Raw genomic sequence first — 13,077 nt, 5'->3', positions numbered from 1 at the left:
GTGTGTATGTTTAGGTGTTTGGACAGAGAAAAGAGGGCCGTCCCAAGGGACAATGTGGAAGAGAGATAAGTTGCTGGGTTAGCTGGAGACAACAGAAGGGGAGCCACAGAGGGATGCTTTCCAGGCATTGACTTAACAGATGGCGTGTTCCAGGGGACCACTTCCCGAGCACTGAGACAGGCCGGAAACACAGCAGGGAGTACATTCGGTGGGGAAATCAAGAGCTTTATTTCATCTTGTTAAATTTAAAATGCTTGAGAGGAATTCACGTGGAGATGCCCAGCAGGTGGCTGCATAAATGGGTACGGAGTTGGGGAGGATGCCTGAGCAGAGGCCTCAGCACTGAGACGGGACGTGCGGCCGGGGGAGGGAAAGTGAGGGGGAAGGGGAGGAGGGGGAGGGGGCGGCCAGGCGCCGAGACCGGGGTGGGAGCACCATCTTCAGGGTTCCTGGTGAGCAGAGTTAACGAGGGCAACAGGAAAGCGCGAGAGCGGGGAGGGCGAGGCGACAGCGAAGGCTGGCAGGTGCTGGGAACTCACCTCCACGGGCACGAACTTGCGCAGGAATCGGACGCCGAGCTGCTGCATGGAGGAAGCCACCTTCTCGGCCATCTCCTGGTCGAAGCCCTGCAGGAGCTGCGAGCTCACCATGACCGTGACCTCCAGGCCCAGGCCGGCCAGGAAGCCTGCGCACTCCAGCGCCACGGGGGATGCGCCCACCACCAGGGTCGCGCCCGGGCAGTAGGGCAGAGAGAAGAGGTCATCGCTGCAAAGAGAGAAGGGGTTTCCAGGCAGGATGGTGCCATGCGGGGCCGGAACGAACAGGCGCTGAAGGGGACAGACAGCCTGTGGAGTGCGTGTCCACTGTGGAGGGAGATGTCCAGCCCAGTGTCTCAACATCAAACTAGTGGGTCACAGGCCAAGATTTTGTAAATAATAAAATGGGACAGAGGATATTAGACCACATTCTATGTAATAAGAAGAAACACGGCTTTGTCTGCCGTGGGTGTTGTGTGCTCACCTGAGCGACCACACAGTGAAAAACGTATTTGTTAAAGTGCGCCTGCTCAAAACAGTTTGAAATTCATTGTCCAGCTTTCTATGCCAAGGTCGTACGTCCTGCTACAACCATCCAATGAGAATTCCTATTACACGCCAGTATTAGGACAGCTGTGCTTCTCCTGGTCACCTGGTTCATTACTGCCATACAGACACGAAACCCTAAAGCAGTGAAGTAGTCACTGCTTCCCTGTGAGCTCTAGAAATTGTAGAGCCAAATCCCAGACCCGTTCCCAGAGCACCTACCAGGAGACCTGCAACACACCTGTGTGCATCTGTGACCTTATTATTTACTGAGCCTACGGTCTCTGTGCTCCATCATGTTAACTACCTAGCTTTGCATTGTATGTACTTTGATTTGTCATTAGTTCAAATCTTTTGTGAAATAAGACAGGGAGTAAATAAACTGGAGACACAGAAACATACTATTTACAACTTACGGTTAGATGGCCTAGTTAATCTTACCTAGTAATACAGTATTCTTTATCTCCTTGGATTCCCAAATAACGCGGCCTTTCCCCTGTTGCTATGACAAATTTTGCTGCAGTATAATACGTTTCCTGTCCGTTTCCATCGGTTGCCTTGAAAAGAGAAAAGCAAACTTCACTTTTCATCAACCACCACAGAATATCAGACACCCGGGACGCAGTAGTTACTACGGAGCTTCCTGTCAGCAGGAACACACATGCAAAGATAGTAACACACTGTGATAACCTCCTGCACAGAAAACAGGCGTGTTCACAGCCTGGGCACTACGGCCGCGGTGCGGAGCAGTGGGGGACTGGAAGGCCAGTCAGGGCGGCCGCGCGGGTGACTGGAGAGAGGAGAGAGCGTGGCCAAGTGCGCAGGCCGAGGAGCAGCTGGCATCTGGGGAGCAGCCAGTGCCGGGAAGGAACAGGGAAAGAGGGTGCCCACTCTGAAGACCCTTGTGCGCCGTACCGAAATCCAGGCTCTGCGGAATCCACAAAGCTGTTCATTGTTTGTTTATTTTCAATTACACAAGCAAATCATAAATCCATTTTCATTAGAAAATTAAAAAACAGTGGGATGGAGGGAGGGCAGCCTGGAGGAGGGTCCTGAACAGAACAGCCAGGCTGCGGCGGGGAGAAGGCAGGCAGGTGACGGCCTGAGAAACAAGCCCACCGACTGGAGCTCCCGCCCTGGCCTCCTGTGGCCATGTGAGGTTCTCAGCTCTCAACACACAACTGACACCTTTCTAGAGACAACAGGTGACCACAAAAGGACCTCAAGTCCTGTCCAGGCCATCGAGTACTGTGCCACCAAAGCAGAGGACAGAGGTGGGGCAGGTGTTGAGGATGGTATCGGAACGTCTCTCACACTCCAGTTAAATGTTTGTGATCATCAACAGTCTCATTCTCCGTAAGTACTGATCTCACAACACACAAATATTACAAATACAAATGTATAAAATACACTAATTCTGATACTACTTTTACTAGTGCTTTTTTTTTTTGCGGTATGCGGGCCTCTCACTGTTGTGGCCTCTCCCGTTGCGGAGCACAGGCTCCGGACGCACAGGCTCAGCGGCCATGGCTCGCGGGCCCAGCCGCTCCACGGCATGTGGGATCCTCCCGGACCGGGGCACGAACCCACGTCCCCTGCATCGGCAGGCGGACTCTCAACCACTGCGCCACCAGGGAAGCCCTACTAGTGCTTTTATGAATAATATGTACCGGAGTTCTAGTTGAGGTTTCATTTTAAAAAAGAATTGCACTCCTAAAATTTTGATCTTTTTAGAATTTTGAACTCTGAACTGTTTAAACATTTTCTCTTTTAAGATGGCAATGAAACCGAAAGGCAAATAAGTTAAAACTGAGAATTCTTTAAAAGGCAATGTCTCCACTTTAGCCAGACGTGGAGTCAACGAACACTGGGGAAAGCACATGCGTGCACGGCTGTGCACACGCACACCAGCTGCAGCCCTCAACATGCAACACGGAGTATGGGTTCACGGCAGGCATGGCAGAAGCAAGGAAAGCAACGAACGGGACAAAACGCCCCAACAGACCTTGATTTTATGGTGTTCAACAAATTCCCCGTAGGAGTTGACGTAGGCCACCGCCTTCTCCCTCAGAGCCCGCTGGTAGCTCCGGTTCAGAGAGCCGACGTGCTTCTGAATGGCTTCGGTCATGGTCTCCCAGTTGTGCTTCACTGAGGAGAAATCACCAGGGGGTGTGAAGGGGCTGCACTGTCACCGGTAAGTCACACGTACACACGAGCCACCCTATCTATCGCTTCAAGAGTCAAGAAGTGAACAGAAGATAACCAGCAACTGAAACCCTTTTGATGCCAGTCACGGCTTATACTTCTTCCTCTTCTAAAATACAAAAGACGCGAAAAGCAGAGCTGTGAAAACAAGGAAAGCCCAAGGAGGAGGGCGGGGAGCAGCCATCTCGCACCCAGGCCCCAGGGTCTCGAGGCACCGGGAGCGCCCCCAGGACAGGTGCGGGACACCTCCCTGGCCACACCCCCCGGATCCCCGGCGGGGCTGTGACAGTGAATGCCCCGCATTTAGATGACCGAGTTCACCCACTTCCCGTCAAAGCCGGGGTGGGGTTCACGGAATCAATATTCCTCCTCACCCTGGACCTTCTAGGTGGGGTTTCTTTCCTGGATCCATCTCATCTGCCGATGCCAGTCCCCAAGGAGACACCAGCCCAGGGCTCCCGTCAAGCTGGGGGAGGTCCCCAAAGGCAAACCCATCCATCGGGGGTTCACCCTCTGGTCACATTTGGACCTGGACCCCTCCAGCGCTCTCGAGGGCCCCGCCCACTGGGACGTGGGACAGGAGAGCACAGGGAAGGGGCAGAGGTCACAGTGCGCAGAGGCTCGGGCGGCGGCAGTGATTATCGCCCAGATGTCATGTCACCCTTCCTAGGACCTCCGTGGACAACAAGTCTCCTAAGATTTTGCAGTCCCGATGGCCATTCTGGTTACTACGTTCCCAGACCCCATGCCCATGGTCCCAGGGGGTTTCGACCAGCAATGATGACCATGTCTACACAGCTCACATGGTGTGGGGCAAGCTGCTTCCTGCCCTGTGTCCTACCTCAAGGGCCACCTTCGCCACCTCCACGGCTCAAGGCTCCTAAGTGCCCCTCAGGTTGATGCTGGAAACTTCAGCACCAATTACGGGCACTAAGTCGCTCCCCTCCCCCTCCCCCTCCCTCCCCCAGCAGGCTATGCTGCTCCAGGGCAGGAGTGACAGTTTCCTCATCTCTGCGTCCTCAGAGCCTCACCAATAGGTGCTTTGCAGATTTTTTTTTTTTTGGCCACACCGCACGGCATGCGGGATCTAGTTCCCCAACCACGGATCGAACCCGCATCCCCTGCAGTGGAAGTGCAGCGTCCTACCCACTGGACCACCAGGGAAGTCCCACCAATAGGTTTTTATTGGTGAATTTGTTTTCCATTAACCAAAGACATACATAAACACTGATATAAAAGAAAATGTCCTCACAGTAATGGATAAAATCCACACAATGACCCTTGCTATTCTGTTTTCTTTACACTTGAAAGAAACCTGAAAATAGTAACTATTCCCTCTCACACTCTGCTAAGGGTTTGGAATGGCCGAGGCTGCAACAGCTCCCTCCCTAAGCACTAAGGCCCACGAAAGCAGGTTTCAACTGACCACCTTTGAGTTCTCTGGGCCTGGCTGGCACACGGTGGGCTCTTCACAAGTGTTTATTAAACTAATTTAAAACTGAACTACAGGGACTTCCCTGGCGGTCCAGTGGTTAGGACTCCACGCTTTCACTGCCGAGGGCCCACGTTCGATCCCTGGTCGGGGAACTAAGATCCCGTAAGCTGCACAGCACAGCCCAAAAAAACCCCCATAAAACTAAACTACAGCAATGTAAACAGCACGGATTTCCAAGGAACTCGTTCTTTCTTCTTTTCTCCCAATCTCTCTCTTTACACGCTATCACCCACCTTGTTGACTGCACTCCCAGCCAAACTTCCTTGAGTCAGTCAGCGCCTGGCCCAAAAGGGCGGCTTGGTGCATCAGCTTCTTCGGGATGCAGCCGACATTCACACAAGTGCCACCGAGACCTGAGAGAGAAAGTCACAGTTGTAACGTTGTGTGTGCGTGTGTGTGTGCGTGTGTGCGTGTGTGTGCGTGCGTGTGGTTTTGCGCACGTGCAGAGTGGGTGTTATTAAAACGTGGAAATGACAAACTTGACGGTCATGGGGTCACCATCACGCCCCACAACAACACGAAATGATTCACCAAACTTGTTGACCGAGGGTCCATGAAGGAGGCCCAGGGATGTGCAAAACATGGACGTGCACGTGAACGGTTTTCTGGGGACAGAGTCTAAAACTTCCACTTGAGTCTGACCCACAAAGTGGTCAGAACCGCGTCAGGTTAATTAGGCCCACGCTGCACTGAGGCCAACACTGCAGCCTCCAGCCTTTGCTTCTGCGAACCTGAGTCCTCCTCGGAGCCAGCACAGGTCCACTGCCAGCTGCCAGGTAACATCTACTCTGGATCCTTCAACAACACGGGGCTAGAAACAGAAGAGCCCTCTGCGAGCACATCTCTCCTGGTGTCCAGGTTAAGCGGGCTCTTTCTGGACAGGGGAGGGGACAGGGCCAGAGGAAGGAAGAAGAAAGACAAGCGTTCCAACCATACGAGCAAAGTTGAGGTGAACTACCTTTAATATATGAAATTCTAGGCTAAATTTTTTTGAGTAAACTTGAACTTTAAAAACCAACTTTCCCGGGGCTTCCCTGGTGGTGCAGTGGTTAAGAATCTGCCTGCCAACGCAGGAGACACAGCTTCAAGCCCTGGTCCGGGAAGATCCTACATGCCGTGGAGCAACGCAGCCCGTGCATCACAACTACTGAGCCTGCGCTCCAGAGCCCGCGAGCCACAACTACTGAGCCCACGCACCACAACTGCTGAAGCCCGCGCGCCTAGAGCCCGTGCTCCGCAACAAGAGAAGCCACCGCAATGAGAAGCCCGCGCACCACAACGAAGAGTAGCCACCTCTCGCCGCAACTAGAGAAAGCCCGCGTGCGGCGATCAAGACCCAACACAGCCAAAAATAAAATCAATAAAATCAATAAAATAAATGAATTTATTACAAAAAACAAAAACCAACTTTCCCATTTTGTCAGGGTTCTGGCAGGAAACAGGTGACACTCCAGCTGGGGAACTGAGGAGAGGGTAGAAATCATTACAGGGTGTGGCAGGAAGAGCAGTGGGTGCAAGGGGGCCACCACCAGCCCCGTGAAGGGGTAAGCGACGGGGCCAGTGCCACCACCCAAAGCTGGACCACGGGGGAGAACCAGCCTGCAGTGCCCAGCGGGCCTGGAGACCCCGCCCTGCGCTTCCTCCTCTGCTCTTCCCGTTACCCCGATGGCCACGCCCCAGCAGAAGCCAGAGGGCATGCGGCCAATCCACCAGTTTGTGGGGAGCGCAGGGTACAGACAACGGGGATGGACCGAAGCATAGGCAGAAAACACCCAGCACAAAAGCTATGCCTTCTATGCTACAGTGAAAAGAGCGTGGACAGGCGAGCACTCTTGTCTACAGCAAAGTCCCAGGCTGGGAGCTTGCTGTGCGTTGCATTAAACGGACCTGGGATGACCACACACACTAAGTCAACTGACCATCCTGCAGCCACTGGGGTCCATGATAAAATCAATGCAGAAACACAGAAAAGCATCATGGCCAACTCAGGCGAGCACAACGGGGTGCACACACCACTGCGGGACCACAACGGTGTGAAAACACCCATGCGTGTGTACAAAAATTATTCTGGCAGAAGTTTTGGAACACTGGGGTCACGGAATTTTTCCCTTTCGCACAGTCTTCCCTAATTATTTTCCTATTATTCTTCCAGTGTCTCCTCTTGTTAACAGTGTGATTGGAGATTTAGTTTCCTCACCCCTGAAACAGGTGGGTTATACTCGAGACTGTTGTGAGGACTGAGGGAGGCTGAGCCTACAGAGAACAACCACCGCATGATGGTGGGAAGAGCAGCTCACCCCACGATGTGCCCTGGGGCGACGGGACCACGAGGTCCAGCACCATGACTCTCCTCCCCAAAGCGGCAGCTTCCTACGAAAAAAGCCACAGATAGAGACCTTGTCATTTTCCTGACACTCCCCCGATTTCTCTCTCCCCTAAACGATGACTGTGTTTGTGATGAAACCCAGTTTTTCCTCTTCATTAAACCAGCTATTACAACAACAGAGTAGACTGGAACATCATAAACGGCTTTTTCTTTAAGCAGCAGAAGAAGTGCTCGTGGCAATCACCAGGAAAATCATCTTCGGGGGTCATTTTTTTCATACCTGAGCACACGAGAGGCCGCCAGAGCCACCACCAATGACAATGAGGTCGTAATCGCATGCTGGATCTTCCTGCAGGAGCTTCTGTAATACACCACTCTGATGTGCCTGAGGGTTACCCAAAGGAGAGGACACAGTGTGACTTGTTTTCAAACTTTTTCTTTGTACCCTATGCTTAATCGGCATACATTTCTTTTATAAAAGTCTTGGAAACAGTTGACCTACAATCTTTGTAAGTTGGAACTGTCAGTTTACCTGGATGGCATTCAGTTGGGTCCAACTAGTTAGAACGGATGCCAAAGCACATATGTTTTGTTGGTTATCACCCGATAGTGAGGCATGTGTCCAATGATGGGGAGGTCATGGCCTTACATCCATGTCAGACTAGGTCATTTTGTAAGCAGCTCTTCTGCCCTTTTCCGTTTGCTCGTCTCTGCTCTCCTCAGACCTTAGTTGTAAAACTGAGATCATAGGTAACATTTAAACTAGCCCCTGATTTCTGCTCTACTGAATGCACGCAATACCTCGCCTGACCTGTCGACTCCTTTCCTGGATTAAAAGGAGTAAGAATGAAGGATTAAGTAGGTAAAGAATGACTGACTCTCTATGCCCATCGTCCCCCTTAGCAAATCTGCAGGCGGACCACGTGGGCAAGACGGCACCCAAGGGAAGCTCAGGAGAAGCCGGCAGGTCTGCACACGATGGAGAGATGACGAAGAATCCGACCTCCTGTCTCAATGATTAACTGAGATTATTTCCCCTTTTTCCCTTTAAAAACGATCATGGCCAAGCAGAATCTTCCAAGTTGGTTTCGGGACATGGGTCCGCCTTCTCCCCAGATGGCTGGCTTTTCTGATTAAAGCAACTTTCCTTTCTACTAACGCTTGCTTCTCGGTATTGGCTTTCGAGTGGCGAGCAGGTAAAGCTGAGTTACAGAATAACTAGGTGCAGTTAAATAGCCAAGCGCCATTGTTCAAGACCCTCTATGTTTTGTCCACCTGTGCTAGTCTTCACCTTGAGAACAATGCTCATGCATGGGCAGCAGGACATGCACTTTGAAGCTTTTCCTGGTTTCTCGTAAACTGACCTAAATCTCGCCACTTCCTATACAACACAAACAACTTGCTTTTTCTGGTCAGGAGGCTGACCCTGCAGCACATTCTCTTGTCCACTTGGCCCTCCTGGTGGTCAGAAGAAGCTTAGATGAGGTCAGAGGCTCCATATGTGACTAAACAATAGTTCTGTCTGTGCAAAGTCGGCTGCTCAGTCCCAACAAACTGGCTTTCGAACGGGCTCATCCTGGGAGCGCAGTGGAAGTGCCACACGACCACAGACCCAGCAGATGTCTCGTGCATGGTCCCAAAGCCGGGTGGCCTCCTGATTCCTAGGGCCCGTAGGGAAATCCCCCTCCTAAACAGCTGCTGTCCAAGGGAGAGTCTTGCAGTCTCGAAGTAGAACCGACACCTCTACAGCCCCAGACCACGCTCTGACAGCATCTTCCCAGCTAGGACTGGCAAGATCAGCAACTCCAAAGGTGTTTAGAGGCTGTAAACTATGGTACTTACCACCACATGAGTTGGGTTATAGCTTCTAGGACACATAGAGCAGGCTGTTACTAGAGAACAATGCCAATCCCAGGTTAACATACAACGTAGACAATCTTTTCTCCCGACAAAAATATAATTCTTAATTGAAATCTAAATATAAGCATTTAATCAATCACTGATCATTACCATTTGCATACATACATAAAGGATACAAGAGCAGAATTTTAATAAAAGCAAACACCTAGTTAAAATACAGACCTTATTTAATAAACAACAATTTTGATCTATCTCTACTTAACCGAATGATTCCTGTTCATTTCTGCATTCTAGGAATCAAACAAGCAAAGCTTTGCGAAGCTCGCAGGGTCAGCAGCCTTGGTAGGAGTCCTATGCACCCTGGACCAGAACGTTAGTGCTGAGCTCATTTCACTAAACCTTGAGGAGGGAAGAGGCCTTGTTTCTGTCCCATCAGGAGGAAGAGAGCAGCGCCGCTGACCTGTCTGTCCTGCAACCTCACTCAAAACCTCCTCCTCAGCTTCTGAAGTTTGAATTCGTAGAAAAGCTAATTTCCATTAAAGCAATCAAGATTCTCTGATAACCATCCTACAGGCTTTTGATTTTACAAGCTCCAAAAGACACAAATGAAAAGACTTCTAAAAACCATCTCCTCCCCCTTTTTTAACTATTTTTTTAAGACAAAATTTGAACAAACAGCATTCCAGAACACACGATACTATCATTACCTGGAAAGTTCGGTCACATCCGCCCACGTGCACTTTATTCACAAAGATACTGGGCACGGTCCTCTGATTAGTGATCTCCGACAGCACCTCTTGAACACTGGCCCCATCATCTAAGGAATAAAAGATTAAACAGGTAAAACACTGCAAAGGTTCTAAGCCTTTGTGAGCTGAGCTGCAGTGTTAGGACACTCAGACACCCACGTTTGCACACCCACAGAGGTCAGCACGTCATACAACTTTACAAATGATGACTCGACAGGGGAAAACACTCAGGTGTCCAAAAGGAGCCTTAAAGAATAAAGACCAGTCTACTGACTCCTTTTAAAATAAACACTTCTAGGTTAGAATTTGATTTATGATCCAATGAGTAGGCAGAGACAGATAAGAATCCACTTTAAAGAGCAAACGTAAAACACAATCCGCCTTAACAGTGGTAACTCAGAAAACATCTCCTGCAATTACATCTGAAAACTCTTTATGATCATGGTCCCTGAAAGCAGAACTGGGCCATAAGTACTTCAGGCGCCCCACTCGGGATACGCTTTAGAAAAGTTTCACAGACTCTAGAACACTTCACTTATTAAAGTGACCTGGCTAAAAGGAGGGTGAAGTCCATGAAGGCTCAGATCAGGTTTCTGTTCACCATGACGTCTCCCACTCCTGCAAAACACATGCACATGTAAAGTGCACAGATGACAGGAATTCAAAAGCATGAAGCTGACGTGTTGCCCCTCAGGGGTGATACACTCAGGAAACAGGGGCAGATTCACTTCATTTATCACAGCTTAATGTACTGTGCTAGAAAGTTGGCAGACGCATCTGAGATGCCTGAAGGACTTCCAGCTTACCGGTTTATACATCTTCCTTCTAGTCCCTCCCCTCAAATGCAAAAAACATAGACAAAAAAATCTACACAAATTATTTTCATATACAGGTTCATTCTCTGCGGGGTTGAAGGTAGATGAAATCAGCTCATCTAACCGAAAGAGACAGGAGTAAATGGAGTTGAATGAGGCAAACGGAAAGAAGTCAATCTTGTTGACCTTTATTACAAACAACAATGTGTGCTAATCATTCTACTCACCAACTTGATCAAGTTCCAAGATATTACAGTCAACTCCCAGGGAAGAAAAGAGTTCTTTAACCTGCAACAAAAATGCACCTAAGGTTTACTCTCACGAAGATTAGACAGAGCTATGAAATATGGGCACAGTGACAAGGGGTGTTCACAACAGATGTTCTTCAGCAACATAAGCTCTGGTCTATGTTCTCCCCTCTCCTCTATGCATCTTCCCAGGAAAACCTCACCCCACCTCTTTGCTTCCTTTACAATCTGCATTCTCGATTTCCAAATCACTAACTTTTGCCCAAATCCCCTTTCTGAACTCAGGACAAGCAATATTTCTGCACCTGGCTGACCACAGGCACCTCACGTGCAGCATGCCCCAAATAAAATTCATCTGTTCCCACATCACTGTTCCTCTTTGCCTTTTCTGTCAACAGTCATTAAGCCATTCAACAAATACTCAACCATCCCACACCTACTATAGAGGTCACCCATTGTTCTACATACTCAAGATACAACAATGAGAAAGACACCATCCCTGCCCTCCAGCAGGGGAAACAGACAAGGAAATGGACAATTCCACCCTGTCACCATTCGCCAGTTGCTTGAACACAAAACCCTAGGTCCTTGCTACCCAAACGGGGCACCAGCAGCGCGGGCATCGCTAGGAGTCGTCAGACATGCAGACGCAGGCCCTGGCTGCTGATCTGCGTTCTGAGAACTCTGCAGAGCGCGGACTGTGAGTCACTGCAGTGCTTCCCTGTCCTGCAGTGCCTCCCTCCCCTCACTAACTCCTCATCCACCAGTTAATTACTAAGTCTCGACAGTCCGCTACATGGAGCTAGGTCACCTTTCCAGTTCCCCACAGTGGCTGTCCTCAGCCAGTGGTGCCTACCACGGGGACGTCTCAGCTCCCTCCTAGGGGTTCTCTAAGTTGCAGCTGCCTTCAACACCCTCAGCCCTCAAGGTAAAGCCCAGGGGCTCCAATTCCAGGATGGAGGCGTGAGGAACCTGGCAGACCTGCTCCCTGGCAAACGTCCACAACTGGTGGACTTGTTTAAAAAGAGCCATTCTAAGTCTCTCGAAAATGAGGGCACACAGCAAACAAGGAAACATTTATTGAAGAAAATCTACTAGATGTCAGTAAGAACGGGAGAGTCTGAGGCACCGGAGCCATGACCTGCGCCTTCCCTCCTCTGCCCCCGTCAGCGTGATGGAAGCTCCACTTCAGGTGAACGTGGCCAAGGGAACGGGGCTGCCTGTTCCCTGAGATCCCAGCCACCAGAAGGGTCAGGCCACCACCATTTCCCAATCTCCCCACAGCTGTGAGTGGCAGAGGCTATATTCCCAGGGAGCGTGGCCAGCAACACGGGAAAAGCTCCCTTCCTTCAACCACCCCTACTAATAAATCCAAGTTTCTATCCCAGGCAAAAACGCCAGGGCCCTGATCCGCCTGGCCCCAGCCCACTGGTGGGGCAAGGTTCCAGGCTGGGAGAGGCCACCGCCTCACCAGAGCTGCTCATAAAGCAGGTTGTCCCTCCAAGACAAGGGGTCGCTGTCCCCACCCCAGCTCTGGAGCAAGGTCTCAGAGACTCTGCTCAGGGCAAGAGGTAAACCACACGATCAGGGAGCTCCGAAACTCTACCCAAACGAACGGACTTCATTTGAAACACACTGTGGGGAAGTTCACGTCTAAAGGTGCAACTGAAACAATGGAGATTTCAGTGGTGAGCAGTTAAGGGTAGGCTGGTAGCTCCATCCTCTGTAGCCAGCTGGTTTACCAGAGAGCCAGGGAAGGACATATCGAACAACAACCCTCCTAGGGTCAGAACAAACTGCAAACTTGTCTCAAAAACTACAGCCGCAAAGGGGCCCAGATTTAATTAGATCAGCAAAGGGAACAATTTACACACCAGGGCATTGTCAAAAAACAGCAGAGCAACTAACCTGCAATTAGTGGAGCCTAACACCTGGCATGACACTGACAGGGTCAGAAAATATAACACAGACGCCCAGCGAGAGCCCTGCTAAACCCCTGTTATCCCAGGGTGGCTGCGTAGACCCAAGGCTGCACCTCTGAGGAGCATGGGCGGCTCCGTCTTCAGGTGGAAACAAACTTCCCCCAAATAATCCAGCCACCGCACTACAAAGAAATAAACAAGCAAGCAAAAACAAGCCACAGAGAAGGAGGGGTCCAGTATCTGGAGATGCTATCATGCATTACCTAAAATGTCCTGGTTTCAACAAAAAAAATTACCACACATACAAAGAAACAGGAAAGTGGATCCGTACACAGGAAGAAAAGCAGGCGAGAGAACCTGCCTCTGAGAGGTCCC

The 13,077-nt window shown here is 50.5% G+C and overlaps 1 protein-coding gene across 5 annotated transcripts in view; it reads right to left on the bottom strand.

Annotated features, from left to right (window-relative positions):
• TXNRD3 (thioredoxin reductase 3) overlaps positions 1-13,077 on the bottom strand; it is a 41,906-nt gene that overhangs the window by 18,077 nt on the left and 10,752 nt on the right. For 3 of the 5 annotated variants that reach the window (XR_003796629.1, XM_029242309.1, XM_029242307.1), the window contains exons 2-9: positions 10,760-10,820; positions 9,676-9,785; positions 7,389-7,493; positions 7,080-7,152; positions 5,016-5,135; positions 3,088-3,230; positions 1,524-1,639; positions 540-765 (exon numbers count right to left, since the gene is read on the bottom strand). Coding sequence is in view for 4 of the 5 variants with exons in the window: in XM_029242309.1 (XP_029098142.1) it covers positions 540-765; positions 1,524-1,639; positions 3,088-3,230; positions 5,016-5,135; positions 7,080-7,152; positions 7,389-7,493; positions 9,676-9,785; positions 10,760-10,820 (954 nt within the window). In the remaining variant the exon portion in view is untranslated. Of the gene's footprint in view, positions 1-539; positions 766-1,523; positions 1,640-3,087; positions 3,231-5,015; positions 5,136-7,079; positions 7,153-7,388; positions 9,786-10,759; positions 10,821-13,077 lie in introns of all 5 variants that reach the window. The other 2 variants (XM_029242308.1, XM_029242310.1) reach the window with 2 other exon arrangements.

The sequence above is a fragment of the Monodon monoceros genome, unplaced genomic scaffold (genome assembly GCF_005190385.1).
Source record: "Monodon monoceros isolate NGI ecotype Baffin Bay Population unplaced genomic scaffold, NGI_Narwhal_1 Super_Scaffold_3, whole genome shotgun sequence".
Lineage (NCBI taxonomy): Eukaryota > Metazoa > Chordata > Mammalia > Artiodactyla > Monodontidae > Monodon > Monodon monoceros.
Note: the sequence above shows the minus strand (reverse complement) of the source record. Positions and strands in the feature narration are given on the sequence as shown.